The 24787-nt window shown below is 37.8% G+C and overlaps 2 protein-coding genes and 1 long non-coding RNA gene across 6 annotated transcripts in view; 2 read left to right on the top strand and 1 right to left on the bottom strand.

Annotated features, from left to right (window-relative positions):
* MTREX (Mtr4 exosome RNA helicase) overlaps positions 1–10281 on the bottom strand; it is a 107676-nt gene extending 97395 nt beyond the window's left edge. For 2 of the 3 annotated variants that reach the window (XM_003980964.6, XM_045060726.1), the window contains exons 1-2: positions 9914–10281; positions 847–984 (exon numbers count right to left, since the gene is read on the bottom strand). In XM_003980964.6, coding sequence (XP_003981013.2) covers positions 847–984; positions 9914–10047 — 272 coding nt within the window. In that variant the 5' untranslated portion in view covers positions 10048–10281. Of the gene's footprint in view, positions 1–846; positions 985–1988; positions 2144–9913 lie in introns of those variants that run through there. The other variant, XM_045060724.1, reaches the window with a different exon arrangement.
* Positions 2243–4501, top strand: LOC123386371. The gene is made up of 2 exons (XR_006600162.1): positions 2243–2509; positions 4255–4501. It is a non-coding gene; the product is annotated as an uncharacterized LOC123386371 (long non-coding RNA).
* Positions 10282–10338: 57 nt separating the features above from the next.
* Positions 10339–24787, top strand: part of DHX29 (DExH-box helicase 29) — a 46621-nt gene continuing 32172 nt past the window's right edge. For both annotated transcript variants that reach the window (XM_006927733.5, XM_003980963.6), the window contains exons 1-6: positions 10339–10669; positions 17757–17830; positions 19219–19332; positions 21290–21419; positions 22138–22280; positions 24464–24589. In XM_006927733.5, coding sequence (XP_006927795.2) covers positions 10489–10669; positions 17757–17830; positions 19219–19332; positions 21290–21419; positions 22138–22280; positions 24464–24589 — 768 coding nt within the window. In that variant the 5' untranslated portion in view covers positions 10339–10488. The remainder of the gene's footprint in view (positions 10670–17756; positions 17831–19218; positions 19333–21289; positions 21420–22137; positions 22281–24463; positions 24590–24787) is intronic.

Here is a 24787-nt window from a genome sequence, read left to right as displayed (position 1 = left end):
TATTTACTTTTGATTTTTATTTAAATCAATAACCAATCATACTTTGAACAAAACCCAAGGGTTACTATAATAAGCAACAATGATTTTAAATTGCCACTATTATTCTGTAACCTATTCCACTAGCATTGTAAAACGGTGTATCAGAAATATTTCAGTGACATATCTACCACCATTTACAGTAGTAACTTCTGCTAACTACAACAGCTAACTAGTTTAAAAAATTCAGAGTAAATTCTTCATGGTAGTGCCAAGCCAAAATATGGCATACAAGAAGAAAGAAGTAAAGCTGTGAAGATCCATCACACAATAACAAACAGGTTAACCTAAGTAACTGACACCAACTTTTATAAAGAGAAGAGAAATACCAGCTATTTCAGTCAGAGAAATCCATGGTCTCCCTCACTGATAGCAGTCTTGAGATTCAGAGCCACTCTATTCCAACACGTAACAGTAAAAATCTAATTCCTCTTAACATTCCTTTTCAATTACTTTTTCCATTGGGTCAGTTTTATTCTTTCCATTTATTCCACTCTCTGTGTTCCATCCTATTCTTTGACATTAATAAATAAAGGAAATGTGGGGTTTTTTTCTTAAAAAAAAAAATCAGGCTTCACGATTCTTTCTCACAAGTTGGATTCTAAAACATTAAAAGATGACTCTTCTATGTTGTCTTCCGTTTCCCCAAACTTATACAGATGTTCTATATTTTTGTATGAATATATACCTAAAATATATTTTTCATTTCTTGAATTTAACACTTTCATAAAGTAGCATCATTTAAGTAATTTTCAAAACTTCACGCAACCATTTAAGAGTTACTGACATTTATGCCAATGGGAATACTACCTTAAATCTTCATTTATTGATTCTTCCACCCTAGGCTTCTTTCCAAATATGGGTTCATCTGTGCCCTCAAAATCTGCATCTCTCTTGGTTTTTGCAGTATTAGTTGACTCCGATTGTAATTTACCATCAAAACGTTTCCTGAAAAGTAAATGGTTAAAAATCAGTTCTGCAATTTTTACTTTAAGGATGAGTCCATAAAATATTACTCCATGTATTATATATGTCATTGACAGAAAAAGGCATGGAAGGAGATGAAACAAATCAAAACTGGCTAAAGCCCAGAATACCCTAATAAAACTGAATATCACTCCTTTGATATTTCAAAGTTTCTTGGAAGTTTTGCTTTAAAAATGTTTTACAGCTCACACTAACTTAATATTTTTAAAAACCATGAATTAAAATAATGTTAAACATTTACATACAAGAGGACCTTCAATAAACATTTAATACTTTTGCTTTTACCAAAATATTACAGTTAGAGAATATTTTTTGTGGTTGGATTCATTGGTCAAAAGTAATGACAATAAATGGCATTTGGTGGACTAGAAAGCCAAGGGGAATTTAATCTGACCCACATGCTTTTACATCCAAAAATCAATTATATGTGGATTTTAGATATAACTGTGAAAGGCAAAACAACAAAGCCTCTAGAAGATAAAATGAGAGAATTATTTTTATATTTTACGAAACAGTACATAAAATTATTAACCAAAAATTAAGTTTGATAAATCAGAGTGAACTACAACCAAGAATTTCTGTTAATCAAAAAATATCATTAAGAGAGTAAAAAGGTTGGTGATGACATCGCCAAGGTAACTGGTGATTGGAAGGGTCTGAGGATTACAGTGAAACTGACCATTCAGAACAGACAGGCCCAGACTGAAGTGGTACCTTCTGCCTCCGCCCTGATTATCAAAGCCCTCAAGGAACGTCCAAGAGACAGAAAGCAGCAGAAAAACATTAAGCACAGTGGAAATATCACTTTTTTTTTTAATTTTTTTTTCAACATTTATTTTTGGGACAGAGAGAGACAGAGCGTGAACAGGGGAGGGGCAGAGAGAGAGGGAGACACAGAATCGGAAACAGGCTCCAGGCTCTAAGCCATCAGCCCAGAGCCCGACGCGGGGCTCGAACTCACGGACCACGAGATCGTGACCTGGCTGAAGTCGGACGCTTAACTGACTGCGCCACCCAGGCGCCCCTGGAAATATCACTTTTGATGAGATTGTCAACATTGCCTGAGAGATGCGGCATGGATCATTAGCCAGGGAACTCTCTGGAACTATTAGAGATTCTGGGGACCACTCAGTCTGTGGGCTGCAATGTTGATGGCCGCCACCCTCATGACATCATAGATGACATCAATAGTGGTGCAGTGGAATGCCCAGCTAGTTAAGAACTACAAAGTAAACTATTTTAATAAAGGGTAAGATGACGACCAAAAGATATATATATATATGTATATATATACACACATATATACATACATACATATATATGTGTGTATATATATATACATATATATAGATAATTAAGAGAGTAAAAAGGCAAGACAAAAGAGTGGAAGAAGATATCTGAACCACATATAACTGACAAAAGCTATGTAACTAAAATAGAGTGAAGATGACAAATTTAAAAATAAATGAACAGAAGACTTCAACAGGTATTTTATAAAAGAGGATATCCAAATGGCCAATAAGCATACAAAAAAAAAACTGAAAACAAGTGCTCATCAGGAAAATATAGACTATACCAAATCAGTGGCTCTCAAATTTTTGGCCTCAGAATTATTTATTGTCTTAAAAATGATTAATTCCAAAGAATTTTGTTTATGTAGTAATACCTATTGATATTTACCACATTAGATAATAATATTGAAAAATTTTTTCTTATTAAAATATTTACTTATTAATTCATTTTAAGATGGAAACAATGTTATTTTAACATTATGTTAACATTATTACTGTTAGATTTAACATAAATGACACTTGATAAAAAAATAAGTATTTTCAAAAATAGTCTTTAATGAGAAGAGTGACATTGTTTATATTTTTGGAAATCTCTTTAATGTGTGGCTTAGAAGTATGCATCTGGACTCTGCATTTGCTTCTGCATTCAACTTGACATAGCTACTGTCATGAATTTTATGAACAATGTTGAGTCAAAGCCAGACATGAAGAAATGTATTCTAAATGATTCCATTTACATTACAGTCATAAACAGAAAAAAAACCTAACACATTATCAAGATAGTCACTTTTCCGGGGGAAAGGATATCTGAAATATTCTAGTTTTTGTCCCAAATGGGGGTTACATTGGTGTGTTTATTCTATGAAAATTCAACTTATGGACTTTCACACTTCTCTTTTTATGTTTTACTTAGAAAGTTGTTTTTTTTGGGGCGCCTGGGTGGCGCAGTCGGTTAAGCGTCCGACTTCAGCCAGGTCACGATCTCGCGGTCCGGGAGTTCGAGCCCCGCGTCAGGCTCTGGGCTGATGGCTCAGAGCCTGGAGCCTGTTTCCGATTCTGTGTCTCCCTCTCTCTCTGCCCCTCCCCCGTTCATGCTCTGTCTCTCTCTGTCCCAAAAATAAATAAATGTTGAGAAAAAAATTTAAAAAAAAAAAAGAAAAAGAAAGTTGTTTTTTTTAAATAAGAGTATCAAATAGTGGTAATGATCTGAGGTATGCCTGAACAATCTTTTGCTAACAAAGGTTCTTCTTTGATGCTTAGCAAAACTTGAAATATGTAAACCCAATTCCTCCCAATTTAGTGGAAAAGGTAACCATTCTTGCCCAGTCTATTTATTGCTAACTACTTATATGAATCTCTTTTGGACAAGCCATCAACAACATCCTTGGTCCTCAGTAAAGTAAGACATTTGGAAGATACTGAAGATCCCTCTAGTTCTAACATTTCACTACTCTAACCCTGATTTAGTAAGCATCTACAAAACCACTACACTTAAAACCTACTAGCAGCTGGTGACAGCCATAAAACAAAAAAATTAATTCCTATACCCTAAATTTATAGAATACCTTCCTTCAGAAGAGCTATATTATTCTTTAAGACTGTTATGTTAGAGTTCTAGGTCCCCAATTATTTATTTTTCTTACAGCTTGGTATGTATGTCACATGTGGAATTTGCACCCTTGAAACACCTGAGTTAAACAGAAAGATGGAAATAAAGTGTCACATATAACAAGCTTACCCTTTAAGAGTAAGTTTTTTTATTACTGAAACCCCATGAACGTATGTTATTTCTAGACATGACAACCACATCATGGAATCCAACATAGAACCCTTTTCTTATAAAGGATATTAAAGCAATTGGCAAAATATAACTAAGTCTATAGATTAGATAATAGTACTGTATCAATGTTAATTTCTTAATTCTGACAATTATTCTCAGGATTGAGACAAGGACATCATTAAGGGGGAGAGGGAGATGAATCATTCGGCCTGCCACACCATTGAAGACAAAGGTGCATCGCCTGTGGAAAAGAATTTGTCAACACCTAGCAAAACTACATACATTTACCCTTTAACCTCATAATTCTACTAGGAATCTATGCCAAAATAACATGGCAAAAAATTTTTAAAAATTTCAAAAACAGACATGTACAAGGCTATCTGTAACAGTAAAAAACTGAAAATAACCCAATGTAAGAGTTCTATATACTAACAGAGGTATCTGTATTTCATCATGTTAAGAGAAAAAAGATGAACAGTTTTTAAATGGCACCTTTTGCATAAAAATGAGTGAAGACAGACATGCACATGTGTATTTTCAGAAAGAAAATAATAAAAAGAGGGGCGCCTGGGTGGCTCAGTTAAGTGTCCAACTTCAGCTCAGATCATGATCTCACGGTTTGCGAGTTTCAGCCCCAAGTTGGGCTCTGTGCTGACAGCTCAATGCCTGGAGCCTGCTTCGGATTCTGTGTCCCTCTCCCGCTCTGCCCCTTCCCTGCTCATGCTCTGTCTCTCTGTGTCTCTCTCAAAAATAAACATAAAAAAAAAAAAATTAAAAAAGAAATAGTAAAAAGAAACCAAAAACTCAAGGAGAGGGAGCAAACAGGACAGAAGAGGCAAAGATAAAATCAAGAATACTGTTTTATACTTTTGATTTTGGAACCATAAACTGTTTTACCATGATTTAAAAATTAAAATTTTAGCAATCCTTAAAATGGAAAATAAGTTGAAACAAGTGAACATAACAGGTATCAAATTAGTAGCATAAACATTTCAAAAAGGAACTATTACAGAGTATTTTCACTGTTGGTGTGCTACATTTTTTCTAAGGACAAAAAGAACCATGAACTAGAACCACAATCTATTCAATATTTTATTCTGAATTGCAGTATTATTATGCACTATTATTTTTTTAAATATTATAAGAATACATAAAATAAAGTTTATGTAATATTGTTACGGATGAACATTTTCAGAAAAAAAAAGGATAAAACTATAAAAACCAAAAAAGCCAAATAAAAGACCCTATAATATTAATTGTATTGTAAATGTCAGCATGAACTCTATTTTTTTCTAAAAACAATGATTCCCCAGTTCTTTCCACAGTAAAGACCTAAAAGCAATGAAATCCTGTACCCAAGAGCACTCGAAGCCCTAAAGAACATTTCCCACTATAAGGAACTAGAGACCCTTTGGAGACACCAGATTCCAGGTCTGGGCTGAAAATGTATACTATGAGTCAAGAGTATCATTTGGCAAAAAGCAGAGAAGCTATCTAAGACTGATTAAGCTTGTCAAAAGGAGACAAGAGTCAACACGAAGAATTAGCATTGGTAGGACTATGAAAAATAATAACGCAAATGATTCAAATGTCCGTCAAAAGATAAAGGTATAAACATATATGGTATATCCATAAAACTGAACACCACTCAGCAACAAAAAGGAACTGATGATATACACCACAACTGAAGGAATCTTCAAAGCAATGAATATGAGAAACCAGACCAAAAAGGAATATATACTGTAGTATTTCATTTAAAATTTAATTCTAGAAAATGCAAGCTGTTCACCGGTGCCAGAAAGATCAGTAGTTGCCTGGAAGGAGGACTGGAGAGAGGGGTGCATCACAAAAAGGCATGCAGAACTTTTGGGGGTCTTGATTGTGGCAGTGATTTAGGATACTTCAAACATACCCGAATAAAGCTTAAAAAAAGATAAAGAAAAATGAGTGCAAAGGAGTGTAACACATCAAATCATGAAAATCCATTCATCAAGAAGCTAAACACATAATCATACACCCATGCTGGTCACCATTGGAAGTTCCTTAGGACACAACTGATCTCTGTTAAAATTGATAAATTATCAAGCATTTTTCCTATTTATTCTATGCACTGTGTTTCAAGGTAACAGCTGGTATGAGAGTGTTTTTTTTTTTTTTTATATAGATGGCTGTGAGGTAATAAACATAGAAAGGACAAAAATAGAAAAACTGCCATTTTGCCAACCACCAACAAAATAATGGAGCTGGGCAATCAACATAGGTGCGTGCTAAACCCATCATGTGAAAAGTTGAAGAGGAGTAAGATTGATCTATCTTAACCCAATGCTCGATCTTAAAAAGTGTGTAGGGGCGCCTGGGTGGCGCAGTCGGTTAAGCGTCCGACTTCAGCCAGGTCACGATCTCGCGGTCCGTGAGTTCGAGCCCCGCATCAGGCTCTGGGCTGATGGCTCAGAGCCTGGAGCCTGTTTCCGATTCTGTGTCTCCCTCTCTCTCTGCCCCTCCCCCGTTCATGCTCTGTCTCTCTCTGTCCCAAAAATAAATAAACATTGAAAAAAAAAATTTAAAAAAAAAAAAAAAAAGTGTGGAATAACACTACATGTCTCATGATGTAATCTTATGATGCAATGCAACTGGAAGTACATGGCACCACTATGAATTATTCCTATCCAAAACTGAACCTGAATCTAATCAATTCTATCAGAGCTATCTAATATATACATATATAATGCAAGCTACACACATAATTCTAAATTTCTAAAAACCACATTAAGAGTTAAAAAGAAACCAGTTTTACAGTATTTCATTTAATCCAATATATGGAAAACATTATCAATTCATTACATATCAAGATAAAGATTCATGTGGCAGTTTGTGGTTTTTTTTTTTTTACATTAAGTTTTAAAAATCTCATATTACATTGAGAGCATTATCTCAATACTGACTAGCTACAGTTTAAGTATGCAATAGCTACAGTGGCGTAGCGGACAGTGAAGCTTTAGATATAAGGACAATTTACAGTAAATACTTGAGGATACAGGAACTAGTTAAATGACAGCCTAAGAAAGAAAATCCAGGGGACGCCTGGGTGGCTCAGATGGTTAAGTGCCCAACTTGGGCTCCGGTTATGATCTCATGGTTTGTGAGTTCGAGCCCTGCATAGGGCTCTTTGCAGTCAGCACAAAGCCAGATTGGGATCCTCTGCACCCCGCCCCCCAACTCCCCTGCTTGTGTGCACTAACACTCTCTCTCAAAACAAATAAGTAAACCTAAAAAAAAAAAAAAAGGAATGTTGTTAGTAAATAAAATCCCTTAAGTCCCTAGTGTTCTGTATTTTCTTATGTGTTTCCCTTCTCTAATGTTCACATATTTCCTAATAAAATTAAAATGTAAATTTGATGATTTTTGTATCCTACAAACTCTTCCTTTAGAAGTTCGTGGAAACAGCTTACCACTAGTACAATGCAAAGTGAATTAATTTTACCTTAGTAATTTTGAAGCACAGTATTTACTAAAGTGGGAAATTACTTGTGTATTATCTTCATTATATTGTAGTTGCCCAAACTACAGTAACTATTAATTACTCCTATTCGGAAAAAAAATAAAAGCAAAGAACCTGTCTTTCTCATTTTCCCTTAAATGTTCCCCCACCCTCTCCCAACTCCTTTTAACTCAATGAGAAAGACTATTTTTCTACTGTGTTTCATTCCCACTTGCAAGACATTTTACAGTGATTGTTCTGCTATCCCTCTAATCTTTGTCGTCAGCATCACTGTACTTGCCCAAAGGATCTCCAACTCAAACACTACCAATTCAAACATCCCTATATGTGCACATAACCTCCTGTTCTAAGGTTTGCCCAAACCCTAATTAAAATTGCCCACTGGATACCTCCATTTGGATATAGTATTATCACTTCCTTGGTCTCAAGTCAAATTAATTTTATTTACAAATCACTATCTCCTGTAAATTTCCATATTTTTCTTCTTGTTATCCAAATTCAAAATCTCTTTTGCGGCACCTGGGTGGCTCAATCGGTTGAGTGCCCGACTTCAGCTCAGGTCATGATCTCGAGATTGTGAGTTCTAGCCCCACATCGGGTTCGCTGATGTCAGCCAGTCAGCGCAGAGCCTGCTTCAGATCCTCTGTTCCCCTCTCCGCCCCTCCCTCTGCTTGCTCTCTCCCCAAAAAAATATTTTTTAAAAATCTCTTCTGACTCCTTTTCCATTGTTCTGACCTGCTTCATTGTTAACACACATCAATTTTTTCCTTCACAGCATTTTCCACCTTTCCTTTTCCTTCCTTCTGCTACCTCCTGAATTGAGGTTCTTTTCATCTCCTAAATGAATAAACTAAAACACTTCCCTAATTCCCTTTCTTATTTTTATTATCTTTCCTCCTTCAACATACTCTGACAGCCGCTATCACATTAATTTTCCTAAACTACCACTCTACTTAACCAATCACCAAGTTAGGAAAAATTCGTGGTATTAAAAATGAAATTAAAACTCTCATGCTTGACATTCAACATCCTTCACAGTCTAAATAAAACCAACTTTTACTCTGTTTTATCTCTTGTCCCTAAACAAACACTCCCTCTAGCCCGCCAGTAACAAATCATTTCCTCTCCCCAGAATAGCCTCTTGCATGTAAGAATCCCTGAATGACAAGGACACCTGGGTAGCTCAGTCGGTTGAGCAGCCGACTTTCGGCTCAGGTCATGATCTCGCGGTCTGTGAGTTCAAGTCCCGCATCGGGCTCTGTGCTGACAGCTCGGGGCCTGGAGACTGCTTTGCATTGTGTCTCCCTCTCTTTCTGCCCCTTCCCTGCTTGCACTGTTTCTCTCTTTCAAAAAAAAAAAAAAAAAAAAAAAAAAAAATCCCTGAATGACACAGAGATCGCTTTTGGAACTGTACGGCACTTAACTGTATACACAATTTATTTTATCTCAATCACCTACTAACCTTTAAAACATGTACCTAGTTTTACCTCTTTACCAGCACTAAAAATTCCTTGAGAGAAAAATCATGACTAATTTAATCCTATTTATTGGGTATCTCCCTTAGCTAAGAGTAAATTTTGTTAAGAATGAATCATCTTTTTCATCCAAATATCAGCTTTTCCTTGCTCTACTATAAACCATATCGTACACTTTACAATAGTTCTATGCATCAATCTAGTACATATGTTTAGGAACCATTACGTTTTAAAAATTTTCTTAGTAAACTCAACGATAGCCAGCTTTTGAGAATCTATTACGGGATAAGCACTGTTAGATGCTTGTACATAGGTGCATTCACATTCAATCCTCACAACCTTAGTAGTAGACACGTTCTTTTTTAAGGGCAAAAAGCTACAGCTTGGAGACTAAATCTCTCCTGAGTCCTCCTGTTGCGATTTGCCCGTTCCAAGTCAATTCAAGTCACGTTTTCTAAGCTCCTTAACCCTTTACTCAACTGGTCATTAGTTTCATTAAAGACTGTGCCAGGTATCGTGGGCCACAGAACCTAACAGATACACCTCACCTGTCCTCCCGACTCCACGGCGCACACGTAAAGTCAGCAACCTAGGCGTTAAGGAATTACTGTGGCAGGAGCTCACGCTGTCTGCGGGCACCGGGGAACGCCAAAATCCCAACTCACCAAACCAACATTCCTCCCCCCCCCCGCCTTCAACATTCTCCCCAAAACCCTTCACTTCCCGATGCCACTTGGTCTGCACTACAGTTGCTCATGCTCTTCAGAAGAATATTGTATTTTCTCCCCTCAGCAATGAGGAAAGAGGAAAAAAAAAAAAAACAACATCCTGACACTTTTCTTACCCGCCCTTTTCTGCAGACCCTGGCGGCCCCTTCCATTTCCCCTTCTCCTTCTCTCTGTCGTTTTTAGTTCCGGGTGCGGTGGCCGAGTCGTCCTCAAACACGCTGAAGAGCTCATCCCCGAAAGCGTCCGCCATCTTTCCGAGCTGGGAGACCGAATCTCCCTCCTACCCACGATGCTCTGCGAGCGTACCGACAATGACGCCAAGGGAAGCCTCAGCTGTACCCCATGGGAGACAAAAGTAGTCTAGTCACGCAACCCCATCCGCCAGAATTCTTCCTTGACTTCTTCTCTTCCGACTTTTCCTTTCCCACCACGACTAGACGGCCAGTTCGCTAACTTAAAGAAGGAGCGCGGCGAGAATGCCCGGCATGCGGTAGGCACCTAGAGGGAGGCGAGGAGGCGGAACCTTGGTGAGTCGCACCAATTGAAATTCAGCGGTCGCCCAGGCCCTAGAAGCCCGGATGAAGGACGCAGGGTGGCGGCGTGGGACCCGGGGAATGTAAAGAGCACTTGGAGACGGTGCTGCGGTGGTTCCGGGGCTTAGAGCAGCAGGGCTCTTTGCCATCGATGCAGTATGGGAGGCAAGAACAAGAAACACAAGGCGCCCGGGGCCGCGGCGGTCCGGGCCGCCGTGTCTGCTTCCAGAGCCAAATCCGCCGAGGCCGGAGCTGCTGGGGAGGCCCAAAACAAGAAGCCGGTGGCCAGGCCGCCCCCCGCAGCTGCCGCTAGCACCAGGGAGCCCCGAGTCAAGCAAGGTACGAGCGGTCCGGGGGCCCCGGGCTTTCCACCCCGAGCAGCTGCTGCTGTTTACGCGGTAGAAGCCAGCGCAACCTGGGCCGACCCTAGGTCTCAAAATTTGTGTCTTCCACACCTGCAGCTGCTAGTTTCTATGCGGTGGCCTTGTTCTAGGTTAGTGTAAGCTTTGGGAGCCTCTGAAGTTATGACAGTAGTCCTCTTGCAGCCTGGCACCTCCCACTTAACCGTGCTTTTTCTTAAGAGAACAGAATAAAAATTGCATTCGCTCCCGTTTCAGCAGGAATTAGTCTTGAGCCATCATCTAAATTAGCTAGGTTGATGCAGAGGGTAATGTGTGGAGTTCCTAACCTCCTAGAGTCAGGCCCTTTTTGTACTTGATCTTCGTATCATTTTCAACCACTGTTTTCATGTGTTATGGAAGAACCAGTAATAAGAATTTCAGTACTTAAACACCGAATATGGGTATAACCTATTGTGGAAGTATTTCTAATCTTTACCACTGTCATGCATTCTTTGTTTACTGTGTAATTTAGTTTGATAACTCAGAGATTGCTGATTCTGGCTACAGATGAGCAGGCCCCTATATAAAAACTGATTCTAAAACATGTACAGGTATCCTCTATTTTGTTCTGTTTAGCTTGTTTGCCTATAGTTTTTACTGAAATGTTCGTCCAACACATGTTTTTGAACACTTCTGTATCTCATGATGTTAGGGGTGGGATGAGCAATGTAGACAAATCACCTCTTTCTCAGAACTTTCTGATGTAATGGCAGACACGGGCATTAAATAATCCCACCAGCATTGCTTTATAACTGATAAGTGCCACAAAGAAAAACTAAGGAAGAAGGTTTAACAAGCTAACCTAATTTTTACTGGAGAAGAGGAGGGGTCATAGATGGTCTCTTTGAGAAAGTGACTGTTAAACTGAGATCAGGAGGACTGGTAGGTGTTACCCTGTAAAGAATGGGGGAAATAGTGTAGTATTCCTGGCAGAGTTAAGAAACTCCATGTGCAGAGATGGTGAGTGAAGAAAGAGCTTGGGTCTTTGAGGTCCTCATGGAATGTAAGCTTTCCATAAGAGAAGATGGCACTAAAGAAGTGTACACTTAGCAAACTTTCACCTACAAGGTGAATAAATCTTTGCCCCACAATTTACTGCAACATTTTAACTACCAAGTTTTGATGCTTGTAAATAAAAATACATAGCATTTCTCTTTGACTATTATTCTGTGGCTCTTTTCCTCTGAACCAGCCTCTTTTGGATTCTCTTGTCTTTTCTGATATGCCTCTGAATTCTTTCAACTCTGTAATCATTTGTTGTATTCTTTGGCTTCCTATTCCTCCTGCCCCAAAACGTGACCCTCAATGAAGGTGTTAGTCTGTTACAGTATAGTTCTCCATCTACAGTCCTTCTAGGAGAGTACTTCCATTACTAATTCTGTCTTTTTCTTTGTAGATGATTCCTCACTCACTCTCTCTAGTCCTGGTTTTTATTCTAATCTCAAGTCAGCCATTTCCATATTTACGTGGACCTTTTGACCCTATATTGCAAGCCTCTCAAATTTAACATGGCTCATACTAAACTATCCTTCTCTCCTGACACTAGCTTCTATGATCTCCTTGTTTTTGTTTTTCCATATTCCTTTTTATTCAATGTTAATAATTCCTTTTAATGTCTTCCTTTCTTCCTCACATCGAATCTCTTGCCATGCTTTATACAATCTTCACTTATCTTCTGTGTACACCATTTTCACTTTTCAGCACTTTGTGCTGTTCATGCATCAGTCTAGGTACTCATGAATTCCTGGAGTACCAACAAAGCTTTCTAATGGGTCTCCCTACCTCTTATTTTTCTTCCTCTAGTTTGTCCTGCCTGCAGTCATCAGATTAATATTGAAGAAATGCTGCTTTGTGCATAGCACTTCTCAGTTTCTTTCACAGCGTCTGCACTGTGTGATTAAGTCCAAACCATTCATCTAGCATCTAAAACCCCTTTTCCAGCCTTGTTACTAATTCTTGTATTTACCTATAGCAAATCTAATGTATTTTCATTGTTCCAAGTGCAGGTATTGACTTTCTGCCTCCTTGTATTCTTGCCATTTTCTCTTAACGGAATGCCATCTGTCCCAAACACATCTATCCCAAATAGTGAAATCCAATAACGCCCTTCCCAAATGTCAAGAGAGAAAAAATAAGAGGTTGTCTATGAAATTTGTAGGAAAGATTTTATAACTAAGTTCATATATATAGCACTGAAAATAAATCTGCTGTGCAGACTGTGACATGATTTTTTTTCTGTTTGGGTATTTTTATATAACATGATAGGTCTGCTTTGGAGGAAAAAACATTATTTCTGAACTTGTTTTAGTTGTTAATGTAAGTGTAATTGTTCTACTCCCCCTCAACTCTTTTCAAAAATTTGAAGGATTGTACATAGCATTACTTTCTGAAAATTGTCCTGTCACATAGAGGGAGAATATCTCTTCTGCCATGAAATGACTCTTGGCACAATTCTCAGTATTCTCTCACTCCTGTTTTTTTCACTTCATTTGTTCATCAGATAATTTTTGAATTGCTGCTATATTCTAGGCAAGACTAGGCCCTGGAGATACCACATGAACCGATCGAGGGAGAGGACTAACAACTGTAAGGCTGGCGTTTGTGAAAATCCTTAAGCCTAGCTGAGATGTAAAAATCCTAAGAGGGAAACGAGACTAGGGGGACTAATGTTATGAGTTAACTCATAAAACCATGTTAAATATTTTTCAGGGTCATCCAAATAAAACAAAAAGTGCGACAAAAATCAGAAAAGTGACTTGGTAAAGAACGAATTGAATAGTAGAGTCTGTTTTTGCTTAGAACAGGGATGGCTTCCCTGAGGAAACATCTATGCTGAGGTGGTTCGAAGCATCCAGTTATTAGAAGATCTGAAGACAATGTTTGAGGCTGAGGGGACAAGGGCAAAGGCCCTAAGATGGGAACAAGCTTGGCATGTTAACAAAAAAAAATAAAAAAAGAAGAAAGTCCATGGGTAGAATGAAAGAGAAGGGGCTAGTGTTGGCATGAAATGTAAGAGAGACCTTAGGTAATTTACATGTTTAAAGGATTAGTCAGGTGGCTCTGGTGGTATGGACTTCCTCACAGACCCTGACTGCTCAGATTGTATCGTTTCATCCTCATTTATTCTCTAGATACCCTGTATTTCCCTTTCGCAGTTTATTTGCATAGTTACTTAATGACTCCACTAGTAATTGAGCTCCATGAAGACAAGGACCGCGTCTTATTTATCCCTGTTTAGATCCCTTACCTGGTTCACATCCCCTTACGAATGTGTACTGTTGGTCAGAAAGAAACCAAAATGCCTCAGTACACCTGTCACCAGCGCTAGCAACTCAAAGTGAGTGTATTAGCAGTAGTGGGTCATTATAATCACTCTGTGATACAAAACGCAATACGTTATAAAAGGAATATGTTGTGAAAGAAAGAGTAGTTAGCAACAACACATTGATTTTTTGGCTGGTGTGGTTTTCTTTTAGCAGAGTCATCTTGAGGAAATCACTTTTTCTGTGCTTCAACTTTAATAAATATTTTTTAAGATAGTGTGCTGTGTTCTATGAACTATCATTTCTAAATTTGAAATCAATAGTACTTTTGCCTCGGATATACTGTACACTAACATCCTTATTTCCAGTCAAATTTACAATAACTCCCTCTGTCTGAAACAGAAAACCACAGTTTATGGAAAAATGTCTTCAAGTAGCTGTCCTAAATCCTGTACACTTTATTTGGCAAAAGAGTGGGACCCATCTTTGTTCCATGGCCTATTGACTTAGAATTGCATTTGAAAATAGAGTTACTAATTTCTAAGTTTGAGTTACTATTTTCTTCTGGTGCCTTCACTTTTTGCTAAATAACACATTAGAATATGGCGGTTACATGCACATTCTGAAAGTTGGCGGCTGACAAGAAAGGAGACTACGGAATACCAAGTAGAAAATTAGAGCAGTTTTGGAGGAATTGAGTAAGCTCATTCTTCTTACTAGCTCTGCAGGTTTCAAGTTAAATTATAGATATTCATAAGAACACATCATAAAAAGGTTTGAATTTTCTTGATGGTACTGTGTATATAACAGGAAGCATAAATATATTTTGGGAAGTTTTCCATAAATTGTTTAAGATGCATTTCAAATTCTGAAGCTTTCGTTCACACTCATTAAAACTCTTATATGAACATGTTTTAAGAAGAAAAAGAATTCGAAATAGAAAGGGCCTTACTTGATTTAATTGGTACTTTCTCTGTGGCAAGATCTCATTGTTGCCTTAGTTCCTTGGCCTATTGATTAAAATGAAAACATACCCACTTTTAGAGACCTTTAATTGCACCCAGTGAATGTGCAGCAGTATCTGTGTGCATTCACTCCCTGGTTTTCTGGGGACTCAGCGCTTCTTTTATTTGCCCTCTGGAAGTTCACAATATAAGCTGACTTCTAAGAAGTGATATGGTTGTTTGTCTTAGGGAGAGTGGTTGGAGAAGACAAAGGAGAGCTTATTTCAATCTTCAACACAAAAAAATATTAAAGGAATTTATAGTTTCACCTTCATCAGTAACACATCAACCTTGAATTGCTTCTCAGTATAGTCTTGGTAATAAACTGCTCTACCATCTGTACCTTTCCCAAAAGGGTTATAATTGCATCCCCTCAGTGGTTTTTGGGACTTAGAAACTCTAATTAGTATGCAAAATTTGTGAATAAGTTTACTGCAAATGATGAGACTTCACAGAAATGGTTAAGGACTACTGATATGTACTCGCATTTATGACTATTGACTTGAGTTTATGAGCAAGGTTACTAGAATTAAAGTTTAAGACTACAAGATAAGGAAATTAACCATAATGTGCCAGAATTGTCACTATCTTTTCATATACTCTAGGTAACCTTGGGTACTTCCTGTAGAACTAGCATAGATTCAGAGAACCACTGATGTCTCTAATTCAGACTGCCCAAATGTAAATAGTTACTCTGAAAAACTTTTTTCTTTTAAATTTTTTTTCAATGTTTATTTTTGAGAGAGAGAGAGACAGAGCATGAGTGGGGGAGGAGCAGAGAGAGAGAGAGAGGGAGACACAGAATCCAAAGCAGGCTCCAGGCGCTGAACTGTTGGCACAGAGCCCGACGCGGGGCTCAAACCCACAAACCATGAGATCATGACCTGAGCCGAAGTCGGACGCCTAACCAACTGAGCCACCCAGGCACCCCAAAACTTTTTGCTTTTGAAATGGCTAATTAAGTAGCATCTTGAAAGGAAAACTCTAAGTCAACAGAGACCCAAGTTTTTGACCTTTAAAATCATAATAAGCAACTTTTAATGTTTAGGTTTCTCTCCGAAAGTAAAAAAAAAAAAAAAAAAATCCTTACTTTGAGATTTATTAACAGCAGAGTAAGTAGACGTTGTAAGATTCTAGGAGTATTCTCATATAGTAGTGGTTTGTGGAATTCTTGAAACCTCTCTGTCAGGGACTCCATGAAATGAGAACTGTTTTCATTAATCTAAAATGTTATTTGCCATATTTGTACTCATTTTCTCATGAGTGTACAGTGGTATTTTTCAGTGGCTACATGATAATAATACAGAAAATTGAATGGAGAAACCAGACATTAAGAGATTTGCAAAAACCCAAAACATTTTTTGGAGGGTTTGGAAAATGTAGGTATTTTTCATAAGAAGTATTTATATTATAGTGGGTTTGTTCTTTTTAATGAATTAATGAGTATTTAAAAATTTTTCCTTTTTATAACATGATGTGTATCACTGTTAGAATTTGCATAAAAAGTATTTGGGATCGTCACTGATTTTTAAGAGAATAAACAGATCATGAGACTAATGGTTTGAAAATAATATGTGTTCCTTCATGGTTACTCGTTAGAGAACTGATGATATGTATAGCGTTTCTCTTGGCTGGAACAGACTTGACAACTGTAATGGGTTTAGTAGTATCATTCCCACCCCCCCACCCCCATCTCCCCCAAGTTCATTTCTACCTGGAACCTCAGAATGCAACCTTATTTGGAAATAAGATCCTTACAGATAAAATTAGTTAAGGATATTTCATCTCGAGATGGAATCATCCAGTGGCTAGTGTCCAGAGAAAGGAGAGAGATATGTGAACACAGACACCAGGGACTAAGGCCATGTGAAGCCCCATGTGTAAAAGGCAAACAAGGCAAGCAATTCCTGGGATTACCAGAAGGATTACCAAAGGATTCTTGTCTAGAACCTAAAGGGAGCATGGTCCTAGTGACAACTTGATTTTGTACTTAAAGCCTCCAGAATTGTGAGAGAATATGTTACATTTGGCCAACCAAGTTTGTGGTAATTTGTCCTAAGAAACTAGTACAGCAACTCTTGGACTCAATAGGAGAAGATGAGGGGCGCCTGGGTGGCTCAGTCGGTTGGGCATCCGACTTCAGCTCAGGTCATGATCTCACAGTTTGTAAGTTCAAGCCCCGCGTCGGGCTCTGTGCTGACAGGTCAGAGCCTGGAGCCTGCTTCAGATTCTGTGTCTCCCTCTCTCTCTTTTCCCATCCCCCACCCATGCTCTGTCTCTGTCTGTCTGTCTCTCTCTCTCTCTCTCTCTCTCTCTCAAAAATGAAGATTAAAAAAAAATAGGAGAAGATGACAGGAGCTGCTGCCTCATTTATACTTTAGGTGGGAGTATTTCTCTTAAAAAATAACCATCTTCTCTGCCAAGAATCTAATATCCTCTGAGAGATCTTGCTTCAGTTAAGTGCCACGCAGAAGAGCATCTGACTTTAAAAATATAAAGGTGAACATAGATTTAATTTAAAAAATATACATGCCTTTGCTCTTTGTAAGTAACTTGTTAACCTTGAGAATGCTAATTGGTAAAATGTTTGTGAAAATTTAGAGGCAGTATTGCTGACTTACAGATTGAGTTATTTGGTGAAGTAGGCAAAAGAGAGGTGAAATCAAATATTTAATGTTTAGCAATTTTTAGAGAAAAAATAATGTAGTAATTATTAATGATTAAACTGCCTTGACTACTTGTTGTCTGTTATATACAGGTCCGAAAATTTATAGTTTTAATTCTACAAATGATTCTGGAGGTCCTGCAAATCTGGATAAATCTATTTTGAAAGTGAGTACTGAGGTCTTGAGTCATTTCAAGAAATGTTGTCTTTGAAAAAGAAAGAAAAAGGTATATTCTTAAATAAAAGAAATGGTGTATTTTAAATTTTTGTAATAAATTAATTGCTGATTTGTACTAAATAGATGTAAATCATAACATATATGTTGAAAGCCTATAGGAACTTAAGGAAGATGTGGGTAAGATCCAAATTAAAAAAAAAAAAAATTAATGTTTATTTTTGAGAGAAAGAGGAGGGAGAGGGGAGAGAGAGGGAGACAAAGAATCTGAAGCAGGCTCCAGGCTCTGAGCGGTCAGCCCAGAGCCTTATGAAGGTCTCAAACCCACAAATCATGAGATCATGACCTGAGCTCAAGTCGGATGCTTAACTAGCTGAGCCACCCAGGTGCCCCAAGATACAAATCTTTAAGGATAGCATATGCATCCTTTCAGACCTGGTTTAGTGTACATTTCCAGCCTCCTTTCCATTATTCTTCTCCACTTAAAATTTTAGTTTAAATCTCATTGTTCCTCCAAATCCCGTGTGATTTTATGACTCTAGGCTTTTGTCAGTGAACTCTCTGCTTAAAATGACCTGCTTCTCCTTCTCCATTTGTCACCTCTGGAGCCTCTAAGAAGTCCTTCATAACTCACCAGTTTTTCTTGTGGTCCCATTTTTTTTTTTTAATAGTTGCCATGCTGGTTTACAGTATATCTTTTTATATAGGTTTCCTGTGCTAGACTGATTTCTGTAGTATATTTTTGAGCATAGATCATGGTAGGCATTCAGTAAAGATGTGGTAAAGGAAAGGTACATGTTTGTAGGTACATGTTTGTGTATTCTGAAGTTTAAAGTTTGGAAAGAACATATGAAACAAAAAAATGGAATACAAGGTGGCTAATAGAAAAACAAGATCAAACATTGGGAGCCAAAAGAATTTGTGTTACCTAATTATTACTATTTATATAGTATTTATTTTTATTTGATATGTGTTCTTTTTAGTGTAACATCCATTCTTTAAAGCTGTTTGCTTGGGGTTTACATTAAGCAGATTCCTGGGCTCCATCCACAAGGATTCTGATTCAGCTTTACGATCAAGCTTAGGAATCGGTCTTTATGGTAGCAGTTCGAAGACAGTGCAGCTTCAGAGGGTTTGTAAGAGGATTTCTTCCTTGCCATATGTTGCTTTTTTCATATCCCATTTTTTCTTAAATATGTGGTACAGATATAGTCCAATGGCGGTCTAAAATATAATAATTATTTTACCTGATTTTAGCTTAAATCCTTGGATTGTTGGCAGGGATACAGAAAACTATGTGATTTTCTTCTAATCATTTATTTATTAAATATTATGTAATAATTTAGATTCTAATTGACAGGACCTTTTTGGCTTCAACAGGTGGTAATTAATCACAAACTAGAGCAAAGAATTATTGGAGTGATAAATGAGCATAAAAAGCAAAATAATGACAAAGGAGTGATTTCTGGAAGACTTACTGCCAAAAAATTACAGGTATTTTGCAAACTTTTTTTTAAGTTCTGTATTTTTTTTAATGTTTATTTATTTATTTTGACAGACAAAGAGTGCATGCAGGATCGGGGGGGGGGGGGGGCGGTGGGCAGAGAGACAGGAAGAGAGAGAATCCCAAGCAAGCTCCATGCTGTCAGCACAGCGCTCAACGCAGAGCTCGCACCCACAAACCATGAGATGATGACCTGAGCAAAAATCAAAAGAGATGCTTAACTGAGCTACTTAGGTGCCCCCACTAAGTTCCTTATTTTTAATGGAGCATTTTTAAGCCTGTTCTACGTTGTAAGATAGTGAGATAAAATGACTTTTTCAACTCCGTTGAGATTTTATGTAGATCATTTCCATCTGCAAGACTAGGGAAGGAATTGTGCCATATACAACTACACACATTAAAATGGTGATGTGAAAACTAAATTACATTCCACAAATTATATTAGGCTCTATAGTGGGCGCTTTGCTTACATTTTCTCTGACACAACAATACCAGAAGATACTTTGCCCCATTTTTCAAATGAAGGAATCAGGGCTTGGAAAGATTACTACATAAGCTATAGTCTGCAGTTGTTAATGAGTAAGTAGTAGAGTAAGCACAGTCTGGATTTGAACCAAATTCTCTCCAGCTCTGAAGATCATGCTTTAGAAAGTACGTTAAGATGCTTTACTTTATAGGTGAACATGTTTATTGAAGCACTAATCATAAGAAAAAGAGAAAACATCCTGAGTGGCCACTAATAGGAAAAGGTATGATTATGATACACCTACCTAATGAAGTATGTAACTCTTATAAGTGATGAAGAGTTTCTGATAACTTGGGAAGATGCTTATGTTACAATGATCAAAAAAAATTTTTTTTAATGTTTATTTATTTTGGGAGAGACAGAGCATGAGCAGTGGAGGGGCAGAGAGAGAGAGGGAGACACAGAATCAGAAGCAGGCTCCAGACTCTGAGCTGTCAGCACAGGGCCCGATGTGGGGCTCAAACCCACAAACTGCGAGATCACGACCTGAGCTGAAGTCGGATGCTTAACCGACTGAGCCACCCAGGTGCCCTGCTTATGTTATAACATTAAGTGAAATTTGTTTTCACAAGATCAGAAAAATGACTCATAGGAGACATACTACATTGCAAACAATATCGTTGGATAGTAAGAATATGAGCAGTGTCTCCAGGTCCTTTTATTTATTTGTTTGTTTATTTTCTAGGTCCTTTTATTTACTGTTTTAATTTAATTTTTTTTGTTTGTTTATTTTTGTGAGCAGTGGAGGGGCAGAGAGAGAGGGAGACACAGAATCCGAAACAAGCCCCAGGCTCTCAGCTGTCAGCACAGAGCCCAGTGCCAGGCCCAGACCCACAAACCGTGAGAACATGACTTGAGCTGAAACTTGACGCTCAACCAGCTGAGCCACCCAGGCACCCCTTGAGGTCCTTTTAAAATTTATCCATAGTTCTCAAATTCTCAATCTGGTAAGCATATTTAACTCTTCTAACTAGAAGGGAGAAAAGATATTTTTGAAATTATAATTTGTATCAGAATTTCTGGTTTAAAATGAGTGGGCTACTGTGTGGCCCAGTAGCTTAAGCATCTGACTCTTGATTTTGGCTCAGGTCATGGCATGAGTTTCAGTCTTGCATTGGGCTCTGTGTTGATAGCATAGAGCCTGGTTGGGATTCTCTCCCTCTCTCTCTGCCCTCCCCTGATTTCCCTCCCTCTCTCTCTCTAAATACATAAATAACCTTAAGCTCAGTCAGTTAAGTGTCCAACTTGTGATCTTAGCTCAGGTCTTGATCTCAGGGTTGTGAGTTCAAGCCCTTGATTGGGCTCTGCGCTGGGCATAGAGCCTACTTAAATAAATAATAATAAAATGAGTGGTAGAATAAAATTAGTAATACAAGGAGAGAAAATTGACAGAATGACTTTTTTGCATTTCCCTCTTACAGGATTTATACATGGCTTTACAAGCATTTTCATTTAAGACTAAAGACATTGAAGATGCCATGACTAACACACTCTTGCAGGGAGGTGATCTCCATTCTGCCTTGGATTGGCTCTGTTTAAATCTTTCAGATGGTAAGTAGTATTATCATTAAAGTCGTTCATTTTCTAAAGCCCATCTGAAATTCAGAATTTGTGATATTTGTATCAAGCTCTACTTAAAATTTTTTCACTGTGTTATAATTATTATTTGAATGTTCTTACCCTTTCCTGCTCTTTGTAGTATATTCTCAGAGGTTGTAGTCCTTGCAAGAAGAAATGTTTTGTGCATTACTTTCAGTTGTCAGTAGTCATTTTATAATGTACTTCATAGAACACATTTTTAAAGTTTGCCTACCTGTTACCTATCAGACTGTCTCTCCTGGTTTTGGTTTAGAAATTTGGGCCATCTGGCTTTGGATAGTTTTAATAACCAGAGAGTCAAGGTTGTCATCTTTAGCAAGAACCTAGAGTCCAAATTGCTTGTATGACTGATTAAGGATCCTGCCATATACTGTAATAGGCAACCAAAGAGTTGGGAAGGGTTCAAATCTTTTTTTGAAAACTTAGGAACCTAACACATTGAGAGTGAAATAAATGGCCATTTAGAGGTGGGCTGTCATCTGATGAGTGTTCGCACTTTGACTTTGACAATAAAGTCAGATTCATCATAGGATTTCTATTCTTGGGGAGATGAGTGTGGAAGAAAATTAGGTGCTTTTTGTTTAGCCAGGATTTTTGTGTATGTTTGATGAATGTGTATGTTTATGTTTTATATATCATATGTATGTTTTTTTTAATCCCAATTTTTAAGATGCACTTCCTGAAGGATTCAGTCAAGAATTTGAAGAGCAACAAACTAAAAGTAGGCCAAAATTCCAGTCTCCTCAAGTACCAGCCACTGTTTCACCTCCATTGCAACCTAAAATCAAAAAACCAGAAGATACTAAGATTAAGGTAATTTAAGAATTAAACACATGAAGTTGTATAAAATCAGAATAAAGTGCATTATAGCAGTTTATGAGTAGAAATACTAGGTTGCAATAATGTTTTTGCTTATTGAAGAGAATTAGTTTGCCAAACTTTTCTGTCATGGTTTCGGTAGTGTATTGCTGCATAACAATCCACCCAAAAATTTAGTGACTTAAACCACCAGTTTATTTCTTTTGATTCTGCAGTCTGGACCAGGGTCAGCTGTTTAGTCCATCTGTTTCCCAAGGTGTCTTACTAGGCTAGAATATCCAAAATGGTTTCTTACTTATAGGACTAGTACCTCAGCTGGGGGCTAACCAGGCATCCTTCTTTCCATGTGGCTAACTTATGTTTCCTCATATATGATGGTCACAGGGTGGTCTGATTTACTTGGCATCTGGCTTCTAAGACCAAGTATTTCAAGATGATAAGCCCCAGTCTATAAATTTCTTACCAAACCCTAGTTTGTATCTTGGTAATGTTTCCTTGGTTGAAGCACATCACATGGCCAATTCCAAAATACGTGTGGAAGGGGATTACAGCAAGGAGTCAAGACTGGAAGGTATACTTCATTAGGGCGTCATGCTTAAATACACTGCGTATCACAAAACCTCTGTGTGCTTGAACCTAGAGAACATTATGCTAAGTGAAATAAACCAGTCACAGAAAGATAAATACTATAGGATTCCACTTAAGTGAAGTATCCAAAATAGCTAAACTCTTAGAAGTGGAGAAAAGAGTGGAAGTTACCAGAGGCTGAAGGGAGGAGAGGGGAAAATGGGGAAATGTTGCCTAATCATTTAGTTTCAGTTACACAAGATGAATAAGTTCTAGAGATCTTTGTAACATAGTGCCTATAGTTAACAGAACAATATTATGCACTTTAAAGTATGTTCAGAAGATAGGTCTCATGTTATGTGTTCTCACCACAATCACCACTCCCTATCCCCACCAATCCATGTGCACAAAAGAACACAAGGAAGTTTATAGAGGTGACGGATATGTTTAGTATCTCAATTGTAGGTATCGTGAATGGACACATGTCCAAACTCATCAGAATGAGTTTATGTATACATTATGATAAGTTAATATATAATTGATATATTAACATGTACATTAGATATGTACAATGTTTTAAAGTTTATTATTTCGATGGAAAAAGCATATACATGTGAATAGGGGAGGGGCAGAGAGAAGGAGAGAAAGAATCCCAAGCAGGCTCCACGCGGTCAGCAGGGAGCCCGAGACAGGGCTTGATCCCATGAATGGCAAGATCATAACCTGAGCTAAAATCAAGAGTTGCATGCCCAACTGACTGAGCCACCCACGCACCCCAAGTATGTACAGTTTTGTTTTTTTTTTAATTTTTTTTTCAACGTTTATTTATTTTTGGGACAGAGAGAGACAGAGCATGAACGGGGGAGGGGCAGAGAGAGAGGGAGACACAGAATCGGAAACAGGCTCCAGGCTCCGAGCCATCAGCCCAGAGCCCGACGCGGGGCTCGAACTCCCGGACCGCGAGATCGTGACCTGGCTGAAGTCGGATGCTCAACCGACTGCGCCACCCAGGCGCCCCTGTACAGTTTTTAAATATATGAGTTATACCCCAGTAAAGCTTGAAAACAAAACAAAAACAAAAATCTGGAAGCATTATCCCCATAAAACCACTATTTTTAAGGAATAGCACTAGTTTTTTTTTTGTTTTTTAAACATTTTATTTTTTGAAAGAGAGGGAGAATGAATGTGTGATCAGGAAGGGGCAGAGAGAGAGGGAGACACAGAATCCAAAGTAGGCTCCAGGCTCTGAGCTGTTAGCCCAGAGCCTGATGTAGAGCTCGAACCCACAAACACGAGATCGTGACCTGAGACGAGGTTGGATACTCAACTCAACTGAGCCACCCAGGTGCCTGGAGTAGCAGTAGTGTTTAAAGTTCTCCTTATTGTTTTGCCTCTTTATATAGGCATACCTTTTTGATTTTGAAAGTTTAGACTTCTTAAAGCAAGGTGTAATTCGTTTGTCCTTCACAGAACAGTATATAATATGATTTTATGAGGTTTACGTGTCTACTGTTTCTGAGTGAAAAAAAAAATAGTAAAAACAGGGACACTTGATAGTTTGACACCTTTTTCTAACTTTGGTTTTTCAGATATTTGTTTTTCCTTTCTAGCCAAAAAAGGAAGAAAAAAATTTGGAAGTAAATATGAAAGCATGGATTTTGCAGTATGCTGAACAACAAAATGAAGAAGAAAAGAGTGAGAATTCTAAAAGTTTAGAAGAGGAAAAATTTGACCCTGTGAGTTAGAAATTTGTATTAGGCTTTTAACTGGCTATTCATAGGCAACATATTTAACTTTGCTGTAACTTAGTTTTCTCATTTGTAAATTAAAGAAATACCCACCTCTAGGAGTGGATGGAAAGATTAAGCAAAATAAAACCTAGAAGTAACAAAATAAAAATGGCACAAAGTAACTGCTCAATAAGTGTTACTTAT

Source organism: Felis catus, chromosome A1 (assembly GCF_018350175.1).
Source record: "Felis catus isolate Fca126 chromosome A1, F.catus_Fca126_mat1.0, whole genome shotgun sequence".
Lineage (NCBI taxonomy): Eukaryota > Metazoa > Chordata > Mammalia > Carnivora > Felidae > Felis > Felis catus.
This window is presented reverse-complemented; position numbering and strand designations above follow the sequence as displayed.